Source organism: Nyctereutes procyonoides, unplaced genomic scaffold, assembly GCF_905146905.1.
Source record: "Nyctereutes procyonoides isolate TBG_1078 unplaced genomic scaffold, NYPRO_anot_genome, whole genome shotgun sequence".
In the NCBI taxonomy this organism is placed as follows: Eukaryota; Metazoa; Chordata; class Mammalia; order Carnivora; family Canidae; genus Nyctereutes; species Nyctereutes procyonoides.
This window is the reverse complement of record NW_026575125.1, coordinates 45669780-45692342: the sequence shown is the minus strand read 5'-3', so window position 1 is coordinate 45692342 and position 22563 is coordinate 45669780. Positions and strand designations below refer to the sequence as shown.

The following is a 22563-nucleotide window of genomic DNA, read 5'->3' as shown; positions in this document are numbered from 1 at the left end:
ACTCTCTTTTGGTTTGCAAAGTTTCTGTTAAAAAATCTCTTGCTAGTCTTATGGTTTTTCCTCTGTAAGTTAAGGATTTCTCTTATCTTACTGCTTTTGAAATTTTTTTCTTTGTTACTATATTTTCCAAATTTAATTACAATCTGTCTTTGTGTCAGTCTCTGCTTTTTTTATTCTGTTGGGGGTTCTCTGTGGCTTCTGGAACTGGATTTTGCTTCCTTCCCCATATTGGGGAGGTTTTCAACTATTATTTCTTGAAATAAATTTTCTGCTCCCACCCCCTTCTCTCTTCTTTTTCTGGGCTCAAGTTATTTGAATCTTATTACGTTTGATGGATTCACCAAGTTCCCTAAGTCTATTCTTTTTTTGCATAGTTCTTTTGTTTCTTGTTCAGCTTAATTACTTTCCACTAATCTTTCTTCCAGGTCACTAATTAATTTCTCTACTTCTATCATGCTATTCATTCCATGAAGTATGTTTCTCATTTCTTTGTGCCCTTTTATCTCTGTTATGTCTTTACTTATCTCTGTGCTATGGGTCTTACTCATGTCTTCCATTCGTTTCTCAGTTCAGTGAGTTTCCTTATCTTTTTTTTACATTCTCTATGAGGCATGTTACTTATGTCTCTGAGTATGGCCTTGTCCAGTTCTTTTATTTGGGGTAAGTTTTTGTCTCCTCATTTTGTCTGGCTCTCTATGTCTATTTTTGTGTGAAAATGGTCACTTGTATCTTCTGCTATTGAAAGTAGTGACTTTATGTGGCGCCTGGGTGGCGCAGATGGTTGGGTGTCTGACTCTTGGTTTCAGCTCTGGTTGTGATCTTAGAGTTGAGTTTGAGCCCCACCTTGAGCCCTGCATCAGGCTCCATGCTCATCATGGAGTCTGCTTGAGATTCTCTCTCCCTCTCCCTCCTCCCTCTCCCTCACCTTCTGCCTCTGCCTCCTGCTCTCTCTCTCTCTCTCTCTCTCTCTCTCTCTCTCTCTCTCTCAAAATGAATACATAAATCTTTGGGGGAAAAAAAGAAAGAAATTAGTGACTTTATGAAGAAGGGGCCCTGGAGTGCTCTGGAGTTCAAGGACCTCTGTTCACCAGAAACTGGGACTTCAGGAGAGTATCCTATGTGTGTTGTTTACAACCTGCTGTTGTGTCTGGGTCAGTTTTCCTTTCATTGCAGTCATCTGCACTGTCTCTTTACTTGTTGTGGCTGTGGTTGCTGTCTCTGGTGTTAGTGGGCCCCAGGCAGGCCCATCTGAGAGGCTGTGCCCACTGAGGAACTTGGGAGTGGGGCTGCCATGTTAGCAAAGTTTGTGCTGTGCCATGAGTCCTATCCAGGATCCCCTGAAGTGCTGCCATGTCTGGGGACTATGCGCTATTGAGGCCAGGGGCATGTGGTTGAGCTTGACTCACAATAGTGGCTGGGGGATCATGGCTGGGCAATACACATGAGGGTTGGTGGGTTTGTACAGTTGGACATGGTGGATGTACCTGTTGCCCCATGGCAGCTGTGCACCCTGCAGCTGAGTGGGGTACATATGCATATTTAAAAGAATTTGCCCTAAGCCTAGCACCAAGACTGGCAGGTTTGTAGTAGGCAAGTTCTCAGCCAAAACCATGGGTGTGGCACAGTGCTAGTGGGTTAGGTAGCAAGCACTTTTGCAGTCCCATCTCCCGCAGATGTCTCTGTGCTTATGCTGAGGTGCAGTGGAGAAAATTGGCACCTGCCAGCTCCAAAATCAGTACGAACATATCTGTCTCCTGTTTTCCCCCAGCTTTGTGTGAACTGCCATTTTTATGTTGCCTCTCCACAGGTTGCTGTCTCTTTAAGGGTGATAGCCCAGCTATCACTTGCCTTCCTGGCTTGCCTAGTGCTGATTCAGCTGACCTCTAAAGCCCCACTGGTTTTACAAACTCCTAGAATTCAACACCTCTAGTTCTTAAAGCCAAACTTTATAGGGAGTAGTCTTCCTTGAGTTCCCTGGTGTGAGGGCCTGTTTCTCTGCTTTCATTGTATGCACAACTAGTCCCTTCTGCAGGCGGCCTCCTTCACCTTACTAACCTTTGAGATGAAGCTTCTTCCCTATATTTATTTATGGAGTTTGTTTTACCAGTCTTTGGATCACTCTCCAGTTTATTGATTTGGATGTGAATGATACCCAGTTGAAAATACAGGATGGGGTGACTCTGGGTCCTCCTACTCCACCATCTTGCCGAGCTCTGATTCTGTCTTCTGCCCATTTTGTATCCAGATTATTTTCTGTGTTGAGTTGTAGAATTTCTTTATGTATTTTGGATAATAACCCATTATTGGATATGTCATTTGCAAATATGTTCTCCCATTCAGTAGGTTGTTTTTCAGTTTTTTATCTTTTATCTTTTTTAAAGATTTTATTCGCGAGATAGAGAGAGAGAGAGGGAGGGAGGGAGGGAGGGAGGGAGAGAGAGAGGCTGAGACACAGGCAGAGAGAGAAACAGGTTCCATGCAGGGAGCCTGATGCAGGATTTGATTCCGGGACTCCAGGATCACACCCTGGGCCGAAGGGAGGCGCTCAACTGCTGAGCTACCCAGGCATCCCTGTTTTTCAGTTTTATTGATTGTTTCCATTGCTGTACAGAAACTTTTTATTTTGATATAGGCCCAGTTGTTCATTTCTGCTTTTATTTCCTTTGCCTCAGGAGACATATCTAGAAAAATGTTGGTACAGCCAGTGTCACAGAAATTACTGCCTGTGTCCCTTTCTAGGATTTTTATGGTTTTAGGCCTCTCATTTAATTCTTTCATCCATTTTGAATTTATTTTTGTGTATGGTATATGAAAGTGGTCCAGTTTCCGTCTTTTGCCTGTAGCTCTCTAGTTTTACCCAACACTATTTTTCAAAGAGAAAGTCTTTTTCCAATTGTATATTCTTGCCTCTTTTGTTGAAGATTAATTGACCATATAATTGTGTATTTATTTCTGGCCTTCTGTCCTATTCTGTTGATCTGGGTGTTGGTTTCTGTGCCATTACCATACTGTTTTGATTGATAACGTCTTTGTGGTATAACTTGACATCCGGAATTGTGTTACCTCTAGCTTTGCTTTTCTTTTTGAGGATTGCTTTGGCTAATGAGGGTTTCTTGTGGTCACATACTTAGTACATTTTGTTCTGGTTCTGTGAAAAATGTTATTACTTTGATAGAGTTTGTGTTAAATGTATAGATTGCTTTGGGTTGTATGGTCATTTTAACAATATTTGTTCTTTCAGTCCATTAGCATGAATATCTTTCCATTTATTTGTGTCATATTCATCTTTCATCAGTATTTTATAGTTTTCAGGGTACAGGTCTTTCACCTCTTTGGTAAGTTTACTCCAAGGTATTTTATTATTTTTGGTGCATTTGTAAATGTGATTGCTTTCTTTCTCTTTCTGGTGATTCATCACTAGTGTTTTGAAATGCAACTGATTTCTGTCCATTGATGTTTTATCCTGCGACCTTAGTAAATTCATTTATCAGTTCTAGTAGGGTTTTTTTTTTTAAGCTTTTCTATATTTAGTACCACGTCATCTGCAAATAATGAAAGTTTTACATCTTCCTTACCGATTTGTATTCCTTTTATTTGTTTTTGTCATCTAATTGCTGTGGCTGGGACTTGCAGTACTATGTTGAGTAAAGTGATGAAAATGGACATCCTTGAATTTTTCCTGACCTTGGGGGGAAAGGTTTCCATTTTTCATCATTGAGCATGATATATCTATGGATATATTATCTATGTATATATTATATATATGTCTATGGATATAATACAGATATTATCTATGGATTATGTTGAGGTTTGTTCCTTATAAACCTATTTTATTGAGGGGTTTTATCATGAAAGGATGTTGTACTTTGTCATATATTTTTGCCGCACCTATTGAAATGATCATATGGTTCTTATCCTTTCTCATGTCGATGTGTGTATCATGTTGATTGATTTGCAAATATTGAGCCACCCTTGCATCCCAGGACTAAATTCCACTTGATTGTGGTGAACGATTTTTTTTAATAAATTAATTTTTTATTGGTGTTCAATTTACCAACATACAGAATAACACCCAGTGCTCATCCCGTCAAGTGTCCCCCTCAGTGCCCGTCACCCATTCACCTCCACCCCCCACCCTCCTCCCCTTCCACCACCCCTAGTTCGTTTCCCAGAGTTAGGAGTCTTTATGTTCTGTCTCCCTTTCTGATATTTCCCACACACTTCCCTTCCCTTCCCTTATATTCCCTTTCACTATTATTTATATTCCCCAAATGAATGAGAACATACACTGTTTGTCCTTCTCCGATTGACTCACTTCACTCAGCATAATACCCTCCAGTTCCATCCACGTTGAAGCAAATGGTGGGTATTTGTCATTTCTAATGGCTGAGTAATATTCCATTGTATACATAAACCACATCTTCTTTATCCATTCATCTTTCGATGGACACCGAGGCTCCTTCCACAGTTTGGCTACTGTGGACATTGCTGCTAGAAACATCGCGGTGCAGGTGTCCCGGCGTTTCATTGCATCTGAATCTTTGGGGTAAATCTCCAACAGTGCAATTGCTGGGTCGTAGGGCAGGTCTATTTTCAACTCTTTGAGGAACCTCCACACAGTTTTCCAGAGTGGCTGCACCAGTTCACATTCCCACCAACAGTGTAGGAGGATTCCCTTTTCTCTGCATCCTCTCCAACATTTGTGGTTTCGTGCCTTGTTAATTTTCCCCATTCTCACTGGTGTGAGGTGGTATCTCATTGTGGTTTTGATTTGTATTTCCCTGATGGCAAGTGATGCAGAGCATTTTCTCATGTGCATGTTGGCCATGTCTATGTCTTCCTCTGTGAGATTTCTCTTCATGTCTTTTGCCCATTTCATGATTGGATTGTTTGTTTCTTTGGTGTTGAGTTTAATAAGTTCTTTATAGATTTTGGAAACTAGCCCTTTATCTGATATGTCATTTGCAAATATCTTCTCCCATTCTGTAGGTTATCTTTTAGTTTTGTTGACTGTATCCTTTGCTGTGCAAAAGCTTCTTATCTTGATGAAGTCCCAATAGTTCATTTTTGCTTTTGTTTCTTTTGCCTTCATGGATGTATCTTGCAAGAAGTTACTGTGGCCGAGTTCAAAAAGGGTGTTGCCTGTGTTCTCCTCTAGGATTTTGATGGAATCTTGTCTCACATTTAGATCTTTCATCCATTTTGAGTTTATCTTTGTGTATGGTGCAAGAGAGTGGTCTAGTTTCATTCTTCTGCATGTGGATGTCCAATTTTCCCAGCACCATTTATTGAAGAGACTGTCTTTCTTCCAGCGGATAGTCTTTCCTCCTTTATCGAATGTTAGTTGACCATAAAGTTGAGGGTCCACATCTGGGTTCTCTATTCTGTTCCATTGATCTATGTGTCTGTTTTTGTGCCAGTACCACACTGTCTTGATGACCACAGCTTTGTAGTACCACCTGAAATCTGGCATTGTGATACCCCAGCTATGGTTTTCTTTTTTAAAATTCCCCTGGCTATTCGGGGTCTTTTCTGATTCCACACAAATCTTAAAATAATTTGTTCTAACTCTCTGAAGAAAGTCCATGGTATTTTGATAGGGATTGCATTAAACGTGTAAATTGCCCTGGGTAACATTGACATTTTCACAATATTAATTCTGCCAATCCATGAGCATGGAATATTTTTCCATCTCTTTGTGTCTTCCTCAATTTCTTTCACAAGTGTTCTATAGTTTTTAGGGTATAGATCCTTTACCTCTTTGGTTAGGTTTATTCCTAGGTATCTTATGCTTTTGGGTGCAATTGTAAATGGGATTGAGTCCTTAATTTCTCTTTCTTCAGTCTCATTGTTAGTGTATAGAAATGCCATTGATTTCTGGGCATTGATTTTGTATCCTGCCACGCTACCAAATTGCTGTATGAGTTCTAGCAATCTTGGGGTGGAGGCTTTTGGGTTTTCTATGTAGAGGATCATGTCATCGGCGAAGAGGGAGAGTTTGACTTCTTCTTTGCCAATTCGAATGCCTTTAATGTCTTTTTGTTGTCTGATTGCTGAGGCTAGGACTTCCAATACTATGTTGAATAGCAGTGGTGAGAGTGGACATCCTTGTCTTGTTCCTGATCTTAGGGGAAAGGCTCCCAGTGCTTCCCCATTGAGAATGATATTTGCTGTGGGCTTTTCATAGATGGCTTTTAAGATGTCGAGGAATGTTCCCTCTATTCCTACACTCTGAAGAGTTTTGATCAGGAATGGATGCTGTATATTTGTCAAATGCTTTGTCTGCATCTAATTAGAGGATCATATGGTTCTTGGTTTTTCTCTTGCTGATATGATGAATCACATTGATTGTTTTACGAGTGTTGAAGCAGCCTTGTGTCCCGGGGATAAATCCTACTTGGTCGTGTTGAATAATTTTCTTAATGTGTTGTTGGATCCTATTGGCTAGTATCTTGTTGAGAATTTTTGCATCCATGTTCATCAGGGATATCGGTCTGTAATTCTCCTTTTTGGTGGGGGTCTTTGTCTGCTTTTGGAATTAAGGTGATGCTGGCCTCATAGAATGAATTTGGAAATACTCCATCTCTTTCTATCTTTCCAAACAGCTTTAGTAGAATAGGTATGGTTTCTTCTTTAAACGTTTGATAGAATTCCCCTGGGAAGCCATCTAGCGCTGGACTCTTGTGTCTTGGGAGGTTTTTTATGACTGCTTCAATTTCCTCCCTGGTTATTGGCCTGTTCAGGTTTTCTATTTCTTCCTGTTCCAGTTTTGGTAGTTTGTGGCTTTCCAGGAATGCGTCCATTTCTTCTAGATTGCCTAATTTATTGGCATAGAGCTGTTCATAATATGTTTTTAAAATCGTTTGTATTTCCTTGGTGTTGGTAGTGATCTCTCCTTTCTCATTCATGATTTTATTAATTTGAGTCTTCTCTCTCTTCTTTTTAATAAGGTTGGCTAATGGTTGATCTATCTTATTAATTCTTTCAAAGAACCAACTCCTGGTTCTGTTGATCTGTTCCACAGTTCTTCTGGTCTCAATTTCGTTGAGTTCTGCTCGAATTTTAATTAACTCTCTTCTTCTGCTGGGCGTCGGGTCCATTTGCTGTTTTTTCTCTAGCTCCTTTATGTGTAAGGTTAGCTTTTGTATTTGAGTCCTTTGCAGTTTTTGAATGGATGCTTGTATTGTGATGTATTTCCCCCTCAGGACTGCTTTTGCTGCATCCCAAAGATTTTGAACAGTTGTATCTTCATTCTCATTAGTTTCCATGAATCTTTTTAATTCTTCCTTAATTTCGTGGTTGACCCTTTTATCTTTTAGCAGGATGGTCCTTAACCTCCACGTGTTTGATGTCCTTCCAAACTTCTTGTTGTGATTTAGTTCTAATTTCAAGGCGTTATGGTCTGAGAATATGCAGGGGACGATCCCAATCTTTTGGTATCAGTTCAGCCCCGATTTGTTACCCAGTATGTGGTCTATTCTGGAGAAAGTTGCATGTGCACTTGAGAAGAATGTGTATTCAGTTGAGTTTGGATGTACAGTTCTGTAAGTATCTGTGAAATCCATCTGGTCCAGTGTATCATTTAAAGCTCTCGTTTCTTTGGAGATGTTGTGCTTAGAAGACCTATCGAGGGTAGAAAGAGCTAGATTGAAGTCACCAAGTATAAGTGTATTATTATCTAAGTATCTCTTCACTTTGGTTAATGATTCGTTTAAGTATTTGGCAGCTCCCACATTCGGGGCATATATATTGAGGATTGTTAAGTCCTCTTGTTGGATAGATCCTTTAAGTATGAGATAGTGTCCCTCTTCATCTCTCACTACAGTCTTCGGGGTAAATTTTAGTTTATCTGCTATAAGGATGGCTACCCCTGCTTTCTTTTGAGAACCATTTGAATGGTAAATGGTTCTTCAACCTTTTATTTTCAGGCTGTCGGTGTCCTTCTGTCTAAAATGAGTCTCTTGTAGACAGCAAATAGATGGGTCCTGCTTTTTTATCCAGTCTGAAACCCTGTGCCTATTGGGGTCATTGAGCCCGTTCACGTTCAGAGTTACTATTGACAGATATGAGTTTAGTGTCATCATGATATCTATTCAGTCCTTGTTTTTGTGGATTGTTCCACTGAACTTCTTCTTAAAGGGGAATTTTAAGAGTCCCCCTTAAAATTTCTTGCAGAGCTGGTTTGGAGGTCACATATTCTTTCAGTTCCTGCCTGTCTTGGAAGCTCTTTATCTCTCCTTCCATTTTGAATGAGAGCCTTGCTGGGTAAAGTATTCTTGGTTGCATGTTCTTCTCATTTAGGACCCTGAATATATCCTGCCAGCCCTTTCTGGCCTGCCAGGTCTCTGTAGAGAGGGCTGCTGTTACCCTAATACTCCTCCCCATAAAAGTCAGGGACTTCTTGTCTCTTGCTGCTTTAAGGATCTTCTCTTTATCTTTGGAATTTGCAAGCTTCACTATTAAATGTTGAGGTGTTGAACGGTTTTTATTGATTTTAGGGGGGGATCTCTCTATTACCTGGATCTGGGGATCCCTGGGTGGCGCAGCGGTTTGGCGCCTGCCTTTGGCCCAGGGCCCGATCCTGGAGACCCAGGATCGAATCCCACATCAGGCTCCTGGTTCATGGAGCCTGCTTCTCCCTCTGCCTGTGTCTCTGCCTGTCTTTCTCTCTCTCTGTGTGATTATCATAAATAAATACAAATTAAAAAAATTATTTCCTGCATCTGAATGCCTATTTCCCTTCCCAGATTGGGAAAGTTTTCAGCTAGGATTTGTTCAAATACATATTCTGGCCCTCTGGCCCTTTCGGTGCTCTCGGGAACCCCAATTAAACGTAGGTTTTTCTTCCTTAGGCTGTCATTATTTCCCTTAATCTGTCTTCATGGTCTTTTCATTGTCTGTCTCTTTTTTCCTCAGTTTCCCTCTTTGTCATTAACTTGTCTTCTGTGTCACTCACTCGTTCTTCCACCTCGTAAACCCTTGTCGTTAGGACTTCTAGTTTGGATTGCATCGCATTCAGTTGAATGAGCTTAGCTGCTCCCGGGGCCCCGCAGCCCCCTCCGTGGAGCCGCCGCCCGAGCCCCTGGAGCTGCTCCGGCCCCACCGTACGCGCTGCAGCCCTTAGGGAGCTCGGTGCACTCTCCTGCGCGCCGTGCCGGTGTCTGTTAGTGTCCCAAGGAGCCCGGGGGCATCCCCGCCCTCCTGGGTCCTGCTCCAACTCCCTGCGAGCCCCTTTCCGCCCGGGAAGGTTGGTGCAGCTCCTGCTTCTCCGGGACGGGGCTCTCCTGTCCTGGGGACACTCGCCCCGGCCTCAGCCCGGCTCCTTGTGGGGCCACTCCCCCTCGGAGGCCTTTTGTTTCTTTATTTCTTTTTCCCCGTCTTCCTACCTTGATAGAAGCGCGAACTCTTCTCACTGTAGCCTTCCAGCTGGTCTCTCTTTAAATCTCAGGCCGAATTCGTAGGTTTTCAGGATGATTTGAAGGTTATCTAGGTAATTTGGTGGGGACAGGTGATTTGTGGACCCTACTCTTCCGCCATCTTGCCCCTCCTCCGTGAATGATTTTTTTATTGTGTTGGATTCAATTTGGTAGTATTTTGTTTAGTATTTTTGCATCCATGTTTATCAGGGATATTGGCATATAGTTAGTTATTTTTTTTGTAGTTTTTTTTATCTGCTTTTGGCATCTAGTTAATGCTGGCCTCATAGAATGAATTTGGAAATTTTACTTCTCTATTTTTTGTAATTAATTTCTTCTGTTGTTTGTCATTTAGGTTGTTTCTTTCTGTCAGTCTCTTTGCCAGTCTGTCATCTTTAACTTTTTGTCTTTCTCTTTCCTTTTGTCTATTTGTCTGTGTGTCTCTCTGTAGCACTTTTGAACACAGATCTTTATAAGCCTCCCTGATTCTTTTTAATGCTTCATTCTTAGAATTAATGGGTGAAAAAGTGACAAAAAGCAAAAAACTAGCCTTATTAATACAAAGAATAAAAGTGGTTGTCAGGCAGGATTTGTTGGGGATTTGTCGTTTTGTTGGGGAGGATGTATGCACAGCAAAGGGAATATAGTCAGTGACATTGTGATAACGATATTTGGTGACAGATGGTGAGTACATTTACCTTGATGAGCCAATTGAGTGACATGTGGAATTGTTAAATTAGTATGTTGGACACCTGAATTCAGTATAACTCTGTATGTTAATTATATTTCAATTTAAAATAAATTAATAAAACTAGTGAAACTGTATGAAGATTTAAAAAATTTAAAAATATGTATTGATAGATGGGCTGTCCCAAAAGGTTGGACCAATATACATTTCCATTAGGGGTGCATTTTATTTTTTTTTAAGATTTTATTTATTTATTCATGAGAGACAGAGAGAGGCAGAGACACAGGCAGAGGGAGGAGCAGGCTCCATACAGGGAGCCCAACGCAGAAGTCGATCCCGAGTCTCCAGGATCACACCTTGGGCCAAAGGCGGTGCAAAACTGCTGAGCCACACAGGCTGCCCCCATTAGCGGTGCATTTTCTTTTGTTTAAAGAGCCAATTTGTGGGATTAAGAGAATTTTGGATGACTGAACAATCTTTGCATTTTGGAAAAATATAGTGAGTCTTCTGACTTTTTTGTCTTTTTATAAAAGTTGTGTTCCTTTTTCTTTCCCACTGGGATCACATTTCTAATTTATATTTTGCTAATTTAACTCATATTTTCATAGAATGGGTGTTAATGCAGTATTTCAATAGGGGAAAGGACTCTTTTTATCTTCTCAGCAACTTAAACTATTTTTCCATATATTTGAATGTCAGCTCATCTACATACATGTTCCTTGGTCCATTTGCAAAGAGAAGGTAATAATTCTGACTCTTAAATTGGTGAAATATTTGTGCCCAGGTGTCAGTATCTGGAGACAATATGGTGGAGTGTCAACTGGAGACACACAACAATAAGATGGTCACCTTCAAGTTTGATGTTGATGGTGATGCACCAGAGGATATTGCAGACTATATGGTAAATACAATGAAACCAAATTATCTTCCCTTCAGCATTCTGTCTCTTTTTTTCCTCTCATTTATTCAAAGCAACCTTTTTGGGGGTACCATTAGTTTTTAAAATTTGCACAGAATTACACTGCTTATGATCAAAACTAAGTCACTGTACCTTCTTTCATTCCAATATATTTATTTCTAACATGTGAGGGGGTTTTATTAAGACATTATCTAGGTCAGTGATACTTATCCCTGGCTGCATGTTAAAGTCACCTTAAGAGTTTTTAAAATAAATCCATTGCCTGGGTCCCTAATTAAATTAGAATCTTTGGACATAACGCCTAAGCATCAATAGTTTTTAGTATATGCCACATAATCCTAACGTGTTAGTTTCTGATATATCATCTTACTAATCGATGTTTAATGCTCATTTCATTTAGTTTTCATATTTTCTTTGAATTGTTATTCTTAAGTTAGTAGTTTTGCCCTTTTTAAATGCAGATAAGCAAGGGTGGAAGGAAGAGTACATAATGCTTTTGTTTCTGCCAGTTTTCTTTAGATATGCATTCCTAGAGAAATAGAATTAAGCATTTTAAAAGTTAATAATGTTGTCAGTTTTGACTCTTGTTTAACATAGTATCTTCTGAACTCTCTCCAGGCCATTCTTTATAACTTTTAGAGATATTTCATTTTGTGATTTAAAAACGTTTGGGTTTGGACATCTAGTGGGAATCATAAAGATTGTCTCAGTTATGTTCCTCAAATGATAATTTATAGAGTGCAAGATATTTTTTAAAATGCTGGCTTTTTTGCTGGTAGGTAGTAACAATCTGACAATTGGCAGTGGTCTCAAAAAGAGAATAATTTAATGTATAATGTGGTATTTTAGTGCTGGTCGTTTTTTTTTTTTAAGATTTATTTATTTATTTTTAGAGGGAGAGTGCCAGAGCATGAGCAGGGGGAGGGGCAGAGTAAGTGAATCTCAAGCAGACTCCCCACTGAGTGTAGAGCCTGACAAAGGGCTTGATCTCACGACCCTGAGATCATGACCTGAGCTGAAACCAAGTGTTGGATGCTCAATTGACTAAGCCACCCAGGTGCCCCATACTGGTCGTTTTTAATTCTATTGTGGCATTTGTATCTAAATAATTAATTTTAATTTATTTTTCTTTACGATAGTCAACATTGATACAATATTATAATTTTGAGAAAACTGAAATTAATAGACTTACTTTTGGACAGGTTGAAGATAACTTCGTGCTAGAAAGTGAGAAAGGAAAATTTGTAGAAGAACTGAGGGCTATTGTAGGTCAAGCCCAGGAGACGCTTCATGTCCACTCTGCTGCAGATAGAGCCACCGGAATTGATTCTATTATTGTGGAACCCAACAGTGGCCAAGTAAGAGCAGTTGTTTAGCAAATAGGTCTTCTCAGATCTATATCAGGAACTTCTTTATTTATCTGTTCATTTTTAATTCAGACAGGATCGTCTGAACAAGTACAGATAAGTTCTGCATCCACTCAAACCAGCAGTAAGTATATTTAATAAAATTTACCATGTGGCTTTTGAAGACATTTGAACTTTAATTTACACATCTTCATTGGGAAACATTTCCTTTAGCCAATAAAGGAAATTAGTAAATTATTAATGTAGGTTTTCCTGTACTTTGAAAGGCCTTTTTAAAAAGCCCAGACGTAAGAAGTAAAACCATTCTCCAGATTTCCTTCAAGTGTTGGTTCTTTACCCAGTTAATTTATTTCTGAGTCGTTGCATGGTATGTTACCAGAAAAGCAGTCACAGTACTGATGACCTTTAACGGCTTTACTGTTTGAACTTAACTGGTAAGTTGTTTTTTTTTTTTAACCACTAATATGAGATGGACAGAACTTAACTAATATCACTATGTTCTAAGTTTGCCTCATGTTTTAATATAGTCATTTATATCTTGATTTCCTTCCACTAGTGTTAGACTTCTGCTGTGATCACTGATAAGTTTTTGTAATTATCAGATACTAACTAAACTTCCAGGGACTAAAAATGGGGTCTTCTGTTTTCTTTTCTGATGACTTTATCTCTCCATTCTTTTCAGCTCTGGTCATGGTTATATTTAGAGTATCTGGGAGGGGGCGAAGAGCCATAGACAAATGAGGACCTGTGAAGGAATTATAACAACATGAAGAAGCAACAGGTGGTGTGGGAGTCATGAAATCAGATACCATTACCCTGAAATTTACTTTGTGTTAGGATGCCAGGGTCCTCCGCTGTTCTTTCTTGTTAGGAGGAATTTGAGCAGATTTCTGACTAATAAAGTAGGGTAGAGTTTTAAAAAATTACTTATTTGACAAGTTTACAATGTAGGAGTAAAGATGTAGGGATTTACTTTGTTTTTAAGTTGTCATGTGGTAAAATTGATGTTTTTCTTTTGGTGTATAGTTCTGTAAATTTTAATACTCATAGATTTGTGTAAGCATCATCATAATCAGGATACAGAACAGGAGATAACAGATTTTATTGGAGAAAGTGCTTTCCATTTTTTCCCAGAAATGTGCCCTGCTTCTAATTCCTATTGATAAAATGTTTGTTTCATAGATTATAAAATCCTTCCCTAATGATATCTTGTGCTTAGTTCTTTAGAGTATTTGCCAGTGTTGGGAGGTCTGGTCTTATAAATTACACATATCCAGTGCTGTTGGAAATGGAGATACAAGACAAATTGATGTTTTAACTTGGTTTCCTTAATAGGGTAAACATGTTGAAAATTGCTTAGCATATTGATTTTTACTAATTATTTCTGCAGATGAATCTGCTTCTCAGTCATCCCCAGTTGGACGGTGGCGATTCTGTATCAATCAGACAATAAGAAACCGTGAGGTTCAGTCTCCTCCTTCTCTTCAGCAATCCCTGTCTACAGTTCCTGGGCTATCTCGACTTCCTAGTAAGTGTTCATTGCCAACTTTATCCAGACTTGGAGGGGTCACAAAATATTTACCATATCTTTAGTTTGTGTTCATGGGTATTTCATTCTTAGGAGAATTTTCATAAGCATTTTTGAAGGTGTTATTAGGGTATAATGTAAAACATTTTAAAATTAATATTTTTTAAATTATAATATTTATGAAAAAATAAGAGGTTTTTATTCCTTGACAGTTTGAATTCTGTGTATTTTGAGTCTTATTTATAAGACTTACTCACACAGGTTCTTGTTTGTCCCTTGCTCCTCTTGTCCCCTTTGAGTTTGGTTACCAGTCTGTACTCTGTATTTATTAATATATGCCTAGCTATTCTCTGTTATTGTTCCAGGTCCAAGAACCGCAAGTAATAAGGAACTATCACAGGACACACTTCCCACTCTAGAAAGTAGTCCATGCCAGCGTGTACTTTTTGCCTCCAAGTCAGAACTCAAGGATGTAGTTGATGGTAAGATTTCTGAATATGCCAGTGTAGAAACTAAGCATCCAGCTGTATTTTACCAAGTGGAAGATGACAGGCAGATAATGGCACCAGTTACTAGTAGTTCAAGTTATACTGCTACTTCAGTTCGTGCAGTTGCAGTTGAATGTGAGGGACTCACCAAACAAGCAGGCATATTTCTACCTGTATATCCATGTCACCAAGCTGCCAGTCAGGCGGATGTACTTATGGTCCCTCCTGGCGAGTCAACTCAGATTGCTGGTAACTCTCTTACAACTCTGGCATTTATGTCTGATCAAAAGCCTCAGTCCTTAGTAGTGCAGCAGCCATCTATGGATGCAGAGTTTATTTCCCAAGAAGGAGAAACCACAATGAACACTGAAGCAAGTTCTCCTAAGATGGTCATTCCCACTCAGACCCCTGGCCTTGAACTGACTGCCCTACTACCCACTGCTGTCTTGGAATCAGAAGGGGAAAGACCTCCAAAAATGGAGTTTGCAGACAACCGAATTAAAACTCTGGATGAAAAGTTAAGAAATTTGCTCTATCAGGAGCATAGCATATCTAGCATCTATCCTGAGAGTCAGAAGGATACCCAAAGCATAGACTCTCCATTTTCTTCCTCTGCTGAAGATACGCTCTCATGTCCAGTGCCAGAAGTCATAGGCATCAGCCACAGTGGACTTCAAGATAGTCCTGCACAGTCCCCTAATTTTCAGCAGACAGGCTCTAAGATTCTGTTCAATGTGGCTGCAAGTCAGCCTGCTAACATATCAGTATTCAAAAGGGACCTGAATGTGATAACTTCTATACCCAGCGAATTATGTTTACATGTAAGTATTATTCTTTCTAATCGATTTCTTACCCTTACTCTTTTAAAGAAATTCCTTGTTTTCTAAAGTTCTATCCTTTGAAATGAAATTGTCTATGTCACAAGATTCTGAGGTCACAGGTATTTAAGAAGGCCAAGGCTTAAGCTGCAGATGCCTAGAATTTCTAGAAAGAGATGACAGAAGTATTTGGTGAGAGAGCCCTCTGGTGAATTAGCTAGGAACTTGCAAGGATGTGTTTTTATTTTGTTTTGTTTTTGTGTGTGTGTGTGTATGTGGGTGTTTTTGTTGTTGTTATTTTGTTTTTTGTATTAGTGGCAAAATAGCGCAATAGGGCTGATTTGTAGATTGTTTTAGTGGGTAGGAAGAACTGACTTTTAGATTTCCACTTAAAAGTGCCTGTTATCCATTTCCTTTCTTAAAAGTTCATGGTTTAAGTTTAATCTTGTTTGGTGGGTTTTATTTTGAAAAAAATGGTTTATTTATTAAGTTTTTATTTACATTCCAGTTAACATCGAGTATAATATTAGTTCAAGTGTACAATATAGTGATTCAGCACTTGCATACATTACCCCGTGTCATCACAAATGCCCTCCTTAATCCTCATAGCCTACCCACCACCCTCTGGTAACCATACGTTTGTTCACTATAGTTTTAAGAGTCTGATTCTTGGTTTTCCTCTTGCCCTGCCCCAGTTTGTTTGTTTTGTTTCTTAGATTCCACATATAAGTGAAATCTTATGATATTTTTTGAAGGTTTTTTAAGTTGTTACAGAGGTAACAACTATCTGGCATTTATCCACTATTTGGTACTTACCCTTCTTATGCTTACACAGATCTGTTTACATACCTATAACTTTTTATTTACAGAAATAGGAGTGTGCTATATGCATATTGATCTGCAAAGTTACCTTTTCATTTATAGTATATTATAGATACATTTCTAAATCTTCACTATATCTTTTTATTATTATATAAGTAGTATATGTGTGTATATAAAGTAAAATCCATCCCATTTCAAACCTATAGATATAACTATTAATGAATCTTTGCAGACATGGTTTTAATTAACATACAAATATTTATGTAATCATAGTTAATTTTTTAAAAAAAGATTTTATTTATTTGAGAGAGAGCATGAGCAGGGGGGAGGGATAGAGGACTCCCTGCTGAGTGGGGAGCTCAACTTGGGGCTCCATTCCCCCTAAGGTCATGACCTGATCCAAAGTCAGATGCTTAGCCAACTGAGCCACCCAAGTGCCCTAATCATACTTCCTTAATACATATTTACAAAGACATAGATATATATGTTTATATACACGTGGTTCTTTACATACTTGTGCTGTTCTGCATTTTTTTTCAATTATGAACATTTATCCATGTTGGTACACGTAGTTCCACTTCACTTATGTTTTTTAAACAATGCATAACATTCCATTGAATAGATATAACAAATATTTATATTGTTATAAACTAGTAACTTTAAATTATGCAATTAATATATAAACAGGAAAGCAATTCAGAAGGATAAAAAAATTAAAGTAATTATGTTAACAACTTCTAATACCCCATCCTATTCCACAAACACTGTTAAGTTCTTGGTTTTAATTCTTGAGGGCATTGGCATTAATAACTTGTAAATAATATACTTATTCATCTATTTTTTGATGTAATAATTTTAGATAATACCTAATAATTCACAGCTGTGAAGAGTGAGGAAATTACTGTATTTTCCCTTTCCTCTTCTTTCCCATACATCTCCCAATTTTTATTACTTGTATTACTTTTTAACACTGGTAAAGTTTATAACATCTACATTTTTTTCTGTAACACTGGTTGTGCTTTGTCTGTAGGTTGACTTGAAGGATTGAAGATCAATAAACAACATTTATATTATGATTATATGTGTATCTGATGATGTAATATTAAAAGCACAGGAAATGAAATAGACTTTTCTGTCATCTAAATTTTGTTGCTCAGAGGACATTCTTTCAAATGTCAAGGTCAAATAGATTCTTTTAAGTGTCCACTGCTACATCTGGATCAGTCCTAACTTGCCACTGTTTCTGGTGTCCTAGAATTTCCTCCCCCCCCCTTAAATGCTTCTATGAGTAATATTTTTAAGTATGTTGTATGGGTGACTATTTTTTTAAAGTCCAAAAATGCCTTTTGTTTGTTTCACACTTGATTAAGTATATGTGGCAGGGTCATTTTGAGTTAGTTTTTATATATATATGGTGTGAAATAAGAGTTCACCTTATTCTTTTGCATCTGACTGTCCAGTTGTTCCAGCACCATTGTTATTCTTTGTTGTTATTATAAATGGAATTGTTTTCTTAATTTCCTTTTCAGATTTTTCATTGCTATTGTATAAAAGTATAACTAATTTTGAAGTGTTGATGTTGTATCCTTCAATTTTGCTGAATTTGTGTATTATTTAGGATTATATGTATAATACATAAGATCATATTGTCTGCAAAAAGAGATAGTTTATTTCTTCACTTCCTTATTAACTTTTCATTGCATGCTTTCCATCTCTTTGTCCTTCTGCTTTTTGTAGAGAATTTCTCAATTTTTAAGCTGTTTCCAATTTCCTGTTCAGCTATTTTTTATGTCAAGGATTCTATTTTTGTTTTTTCATTTTTATTATTTTTACTTTTATCATTTTTTAAGAAAGGGGCGTGGAGAAGGTCAGAGGGAGAGGGAGAAGCTCAAGCAGGCTCCACACCCAGCCTGGAGCCCAATGCAGGATGCATTCTCACAACCCTGAGATCATGATCTGAGCCAAAATCAGGAGTTGGACACCTAACCCATTGAGCCACCCAGGCACCCTAAGGATTACATTTTTAATTTCCAGTAACTATAGTTCATTATTTTTCTTATGTTTGTATTATCTTCACACATCTTTCTAGAGATTAATTAAAGTCTTATTCTGTGTTATTGGCTATTCTTCTTGTTGAATTTAGTGCTTGCTTTCTTTTTAAAAAATTTTATTTACTTACTTTTTATACAGGCTCCACACGCAGTGTAGACTCACAATCCTGAGATCAAGAGTCATATGCTCCACTGACTGAACTAGCCAGGTGCCCCTAGTATTTTCTTATAGTATCAATTTCCCACATTTGATGATTCTTAGTTGTGTACTCTTCTTTTTCCCCTGTTAAGATTCTTTGTTTGTCTCTCTAAATGCTATATATAATTATTGTAGCCTTCCTCTGGTAATTGTGGGAAAGGCATGGGACATGTTTTTTGGCTCTGAATATTATAATTTTTCTCCAAATGCTGCCAGGAGGGTGGCTTAATAGTCTTCAAAGATAGAAGTGCTTTTCCTTCCTTGTGGAAGTTGTCTCCTTCCTACATTGCTGATTTGGCCACATTTTCCTCTCACCACTCTTATTTGGGAGCAGATGCCCCTGCTGTCTTTTGCTTGTAGAGATAGGGAGGGAAAGAACTGCATTATATATTCTTTCTGTGGTACGCCAACCAGTTTACTCTCCCATTCAGTGAGTAGGTCAGGATTTTTTTTTTTTGGAGCTCAAATTCTAGTTTCATGTTTCTCAAAAGTGAGTATTTTTTGTATTAATTATTATGGAGGATTTATTTTTAAAGTACTCAGAATACAGCAGTTAATTCTGACATGTTGTTGGGAGAGGTAGGAAGACAAGAAGAGGAGAGTGATTTTATAGCCAACTATGGCCTGATGTTAACAATTTTTAGAGCAAGAATTTGAAATAATTTTGAGGCCCATTGTAAGTTTCTGTGTGCTTACATAAAGTAAGAAATTCAATTTGGTAAGATTTCTCTACAAATCTAAATGCCTAGATATCTTGTTTTTCTATGTTATCATGTATATTAGGCATCTTTAATTCTCACAAATATGAGCATAAACGAAAGTTTCATTTTAAGAGCATAGGGTTTCAGTAACCATTTTTATTAAAAAGTTTATGAAGGAAATAACTTAAATTTTAATCTTCAGTTTTCAAAGTTGCTATAATGGAAAATATTCTAGGGTGAAAGATTAATATTCTGCTCTTTATTTATATGAAGTTCAGATAATATTTTTAAAGAAAAGGAAAGGATTAATTCCTAGAAGTTGACTATTTCAGATTCACTCTGATATGTAAATATATATAGCATTTTATTTATGCTTACTCATTAGTCCATGCAAGAAACTCCAGTGGTGCACACAACTGCTTCACCTTATATAAATTATTACCATTTTGGTTTTTCTCTTTTTGTCTCCATTTAGGAGATGTCTCCAGATGCTTCACTTCCAGGAGATCCAGAGGCCTATCCTGCTGCTGTGTCAAGCGGTGGAGCCATTCATCTGCAGACAGGAGGTGGATATTTTGGCCTAAGCTTTACTTGTCCTAGTCTCAAAAATCCTATTAGCAAGAAATCCTGGACTCGCAAATTAAAAAGCTGGGCATACAGGCTACGGCAGTCAACCAGCTTTTTCAAGAGATCAAAAGTCCGTCAAGGTAGTGTGCTTACAGTCAGGGACATAGACTAGGTAACATCACTTTTCATTTACTTCTTTTTTTTGTTGTTTGTTTGTTCATATACAAATCTTAACCACTTTTTCCACATAGCCCATGTATGTGACATGTCCCATTAATGTCATTGCCATTTTCCTTTTCCTTTTGTAACTAATTTGATTTTATAGTTACTCATTTCATGTAGATACTAAGTCTCGTGATAAGTCTTACAATGTCTGATTTTGAGTTAGGGACTTCTACAATGTTGCTTATTACATTAACACTTTTTAATTAGCAGGGTTAAGCTTTTTCTACATTTCTTCATTTTTTGGTAATATAAACAAATTTAGTCTTAACAAACAATTTTCTCTTTTCTGCTTACAATTGCATAAAACTTACAGTGGAAACAGAAGATAGGAGATCAGCAGTTGGTCCTGATCCCATTCCTCTGACAGGAGAGTCCACAGCTGATACTAGGGCTTTGAGTAGATGTAAAGCAATGAGTGGATCATTTCAGCGGGGTCGATTCCAGGTTTGTGTCTTTGGTTGAATCTTTATCTACACGGGCATTGAAGATCTTGGTATTTAGAGGATATTTATCTTAGATGTAGATTATTGTCATATTTAATTTTTTCCCCTTATACACAGTCTGTTATCTTTCATAGCCTTCCAGTAAAGGCAAGTCTAAAGAAGTAGTAATTTTAGTAGCTGGAAAAGAGCACAGAAATGAGTTATCATTTTTCAGTGGGTGGTTGGATCATCTTTTTTATAAATCTATTTCTTGTCCTTTAGAATCTCAGCAACTTGAATTATCAAAAATTTTTAAATTGTAGTATTTTATTTGAGTAATATGAAGTCCACTCTCTTTACCCAAGGAGCCCGAGTGAAAGACTTTGAAAATGGGAATTATAGATGGGATTTTAAGTTTGGATATTATCAATGTGTGTACATCACAGCAGACCATCCACTTGTCTGTGCCATATTTTGATATTGAATTTCTTTGTGGGTTTGCTCTTTGGTTAGACAGAACCAGCCACTTTTGCCTTTTTTTTTTCCTCAGGTGATTACAGTTCCTCAGCAACAGTCAGTGAAAGTGACATCTTTTGGAATAGAGCGCACACCAGCATTCAATAAAATGACAACTCATTCTAGTGAAGAAGCTTTAGCCTTTACGGACATGGCAAAGTCTCAGTTAGTGGAAATGGAACCTGCCACACACAATCCACAAACTTCACTTCCTTCTCAGAAGTTACGAGTTCTTCATGAAACCTTTAAAGAAGATAAAAAAATTCTCAAACAATGTGACAACCTCACATCTTTCAGCACAGCTCATGAAGCTGATGTATCTTCAATGACCCCAGAAAAAGAATTGGGGGAAAACTCAGCCACGGAAAGTAGTATGCATTCTGGACTTGAATTGTTGCTTAAAGAGAGAGAGATACTTATTGCTGGGAAACAGCCAAGCTCTGATAGTGAATTTTCAGCCACTCTTGCTGTCAGAGGGAAGTCAGTGGCAAACACTGGTCCAGAGAGTGGTCAGTGCTTACCACTCCATGAAGAAAAAGCCTGTGCTCAAATACAGAGCTCACTTTTCTATTCGCCATCTTCTCCAATGAGCAGTGATGATGAGTCAGAAATAGAGGATGAGGATTTGAAGGCAGAGCTTGAAAGATTACGAGAAAAGTAAGATTGTTTCTCTCTCTCTCTCTCTTTTTTTTTGATTGTTTCTCTTTTATCACAAATCTGCCTGGAGTTTTATAGAATTAAGTATTTGATAGCTAATTTACAATTGGTGACATTTAAAAATATATTTATTTACTTATTTGAGAGAGAGGGAGAGTGAGCAGGGAAGAGACAGAGGGGAAAGAATCTCAAGCAGACTCCGTGCTGAAAGTGGAGCCCAGAACAGGGCTCTAACTCAAAACCTTGAGATCATGACCTGAACCAGAGCCAAAAGTTAGACACTTAACTGACTGAACCACCCAGGTGCCCCACAATTGGTGACATTTTAATGATTGGGAATTTTTGATGATTGAAAATTACAAAGATAGCATCGGATCTACACGTTAAGGTCTCAGTTCCACAGATGCCAATCATAAGTCCAGGTAGTATTACGTATGCTTCTGACCAACCTGTTGTAGATCAAAGGTTCCTACAAGCCCTTCCTTGGGTTCAGTTATTTACTAGAACAGCTTACAGAACTCAGAACAGTTTACTTACTAGATCATCAGTGTATTATAAAAGGACACAACTGAGGAACAACCAGATGGCAAGATATAGGGGAAGGGGCATGGAGCTTCCATGCCCTCTTGGGAGTGCCACTCTCCCAGCACCTTCATTTATTTACCAACCTGGAAGCTCCCCAAACCCTATAGTTAAGGGATTTTTATGGAAGCTTCATTATAGTAGGTATTATTGATTTAAATTAACGGCCATTGGTGATTAACTGAATTTCTACCTTCTAACCCCTCCCCAGAGGGATAGTGCGAGGGGCTGAAAGTCCCTCTCCCTAATCACTTGGTTGGGTCTCCTGGCAATCAGCCCCCATCCTTAGGGGCTGTTTAAAAGTTAGTACATTTTTTTAAAAGATTTTATTTATTTATTCATGAGAGACAGACAGAGAGAGAGAGAGAGAGAGAGAGAGAGAGAGGCAGGCAGAGACATAGGCAGAGGAGAAGCAGGCTCCATGCAAGGAGCCTAATGCGGGACTCAATCCCTGAACTCCAGGGTTATGCCCTGGGCCAAAGGCAGGTACTAAACCACTGAGCCACCCAGGCGTCCCAGTGCATTTTTAAAAAAGATTTTATTTATTTATTCATGAGAGACACAGAGAGAGAGGCAGACATAGAGGGAGGCTGATGT

At 38.3% G+C, this 22563-nt stretch overlaps 1 protein-coding gene across 1 annotated transcript in view; it reads left to right on the top strand.

Moving 5' to 3' along the window:
* The window catches only part of WNK3 (WNK lysine deficient protein kinase 3), a 155375-nt gene that overhangs the window by 109981 nt on the left and 22831 nt on the right, over positions 1-22563 (top strand). The window contains exons 13-20 of the mRNA XM_055339105.1: positions 10889-11005; positions 12226-12381; positions 12463-12514; positions 13781-13918; positions 14284-15227; positions 19473-19563; positions 20103-20233; positions 20762-21384. Of these exons, the coding sequence (XP_055195080.1) occupies positions 10889-11005; positions 12226-12381; positions 12463-12514; positions 13781-13918; positions 14284-15227; positions 19473-19563; positions 20103-20233; positions 20762-21384 (2252 nt within the window). The remainder of the gene's footprint in view (positions 1-10888; positions 11006-12225; positions 12382-12462; positions 12515-13780; positions 13919-14283; positions 15228-19472; positions 19564-20102; positions 20234-20761; positions 21385-22563) is intronic.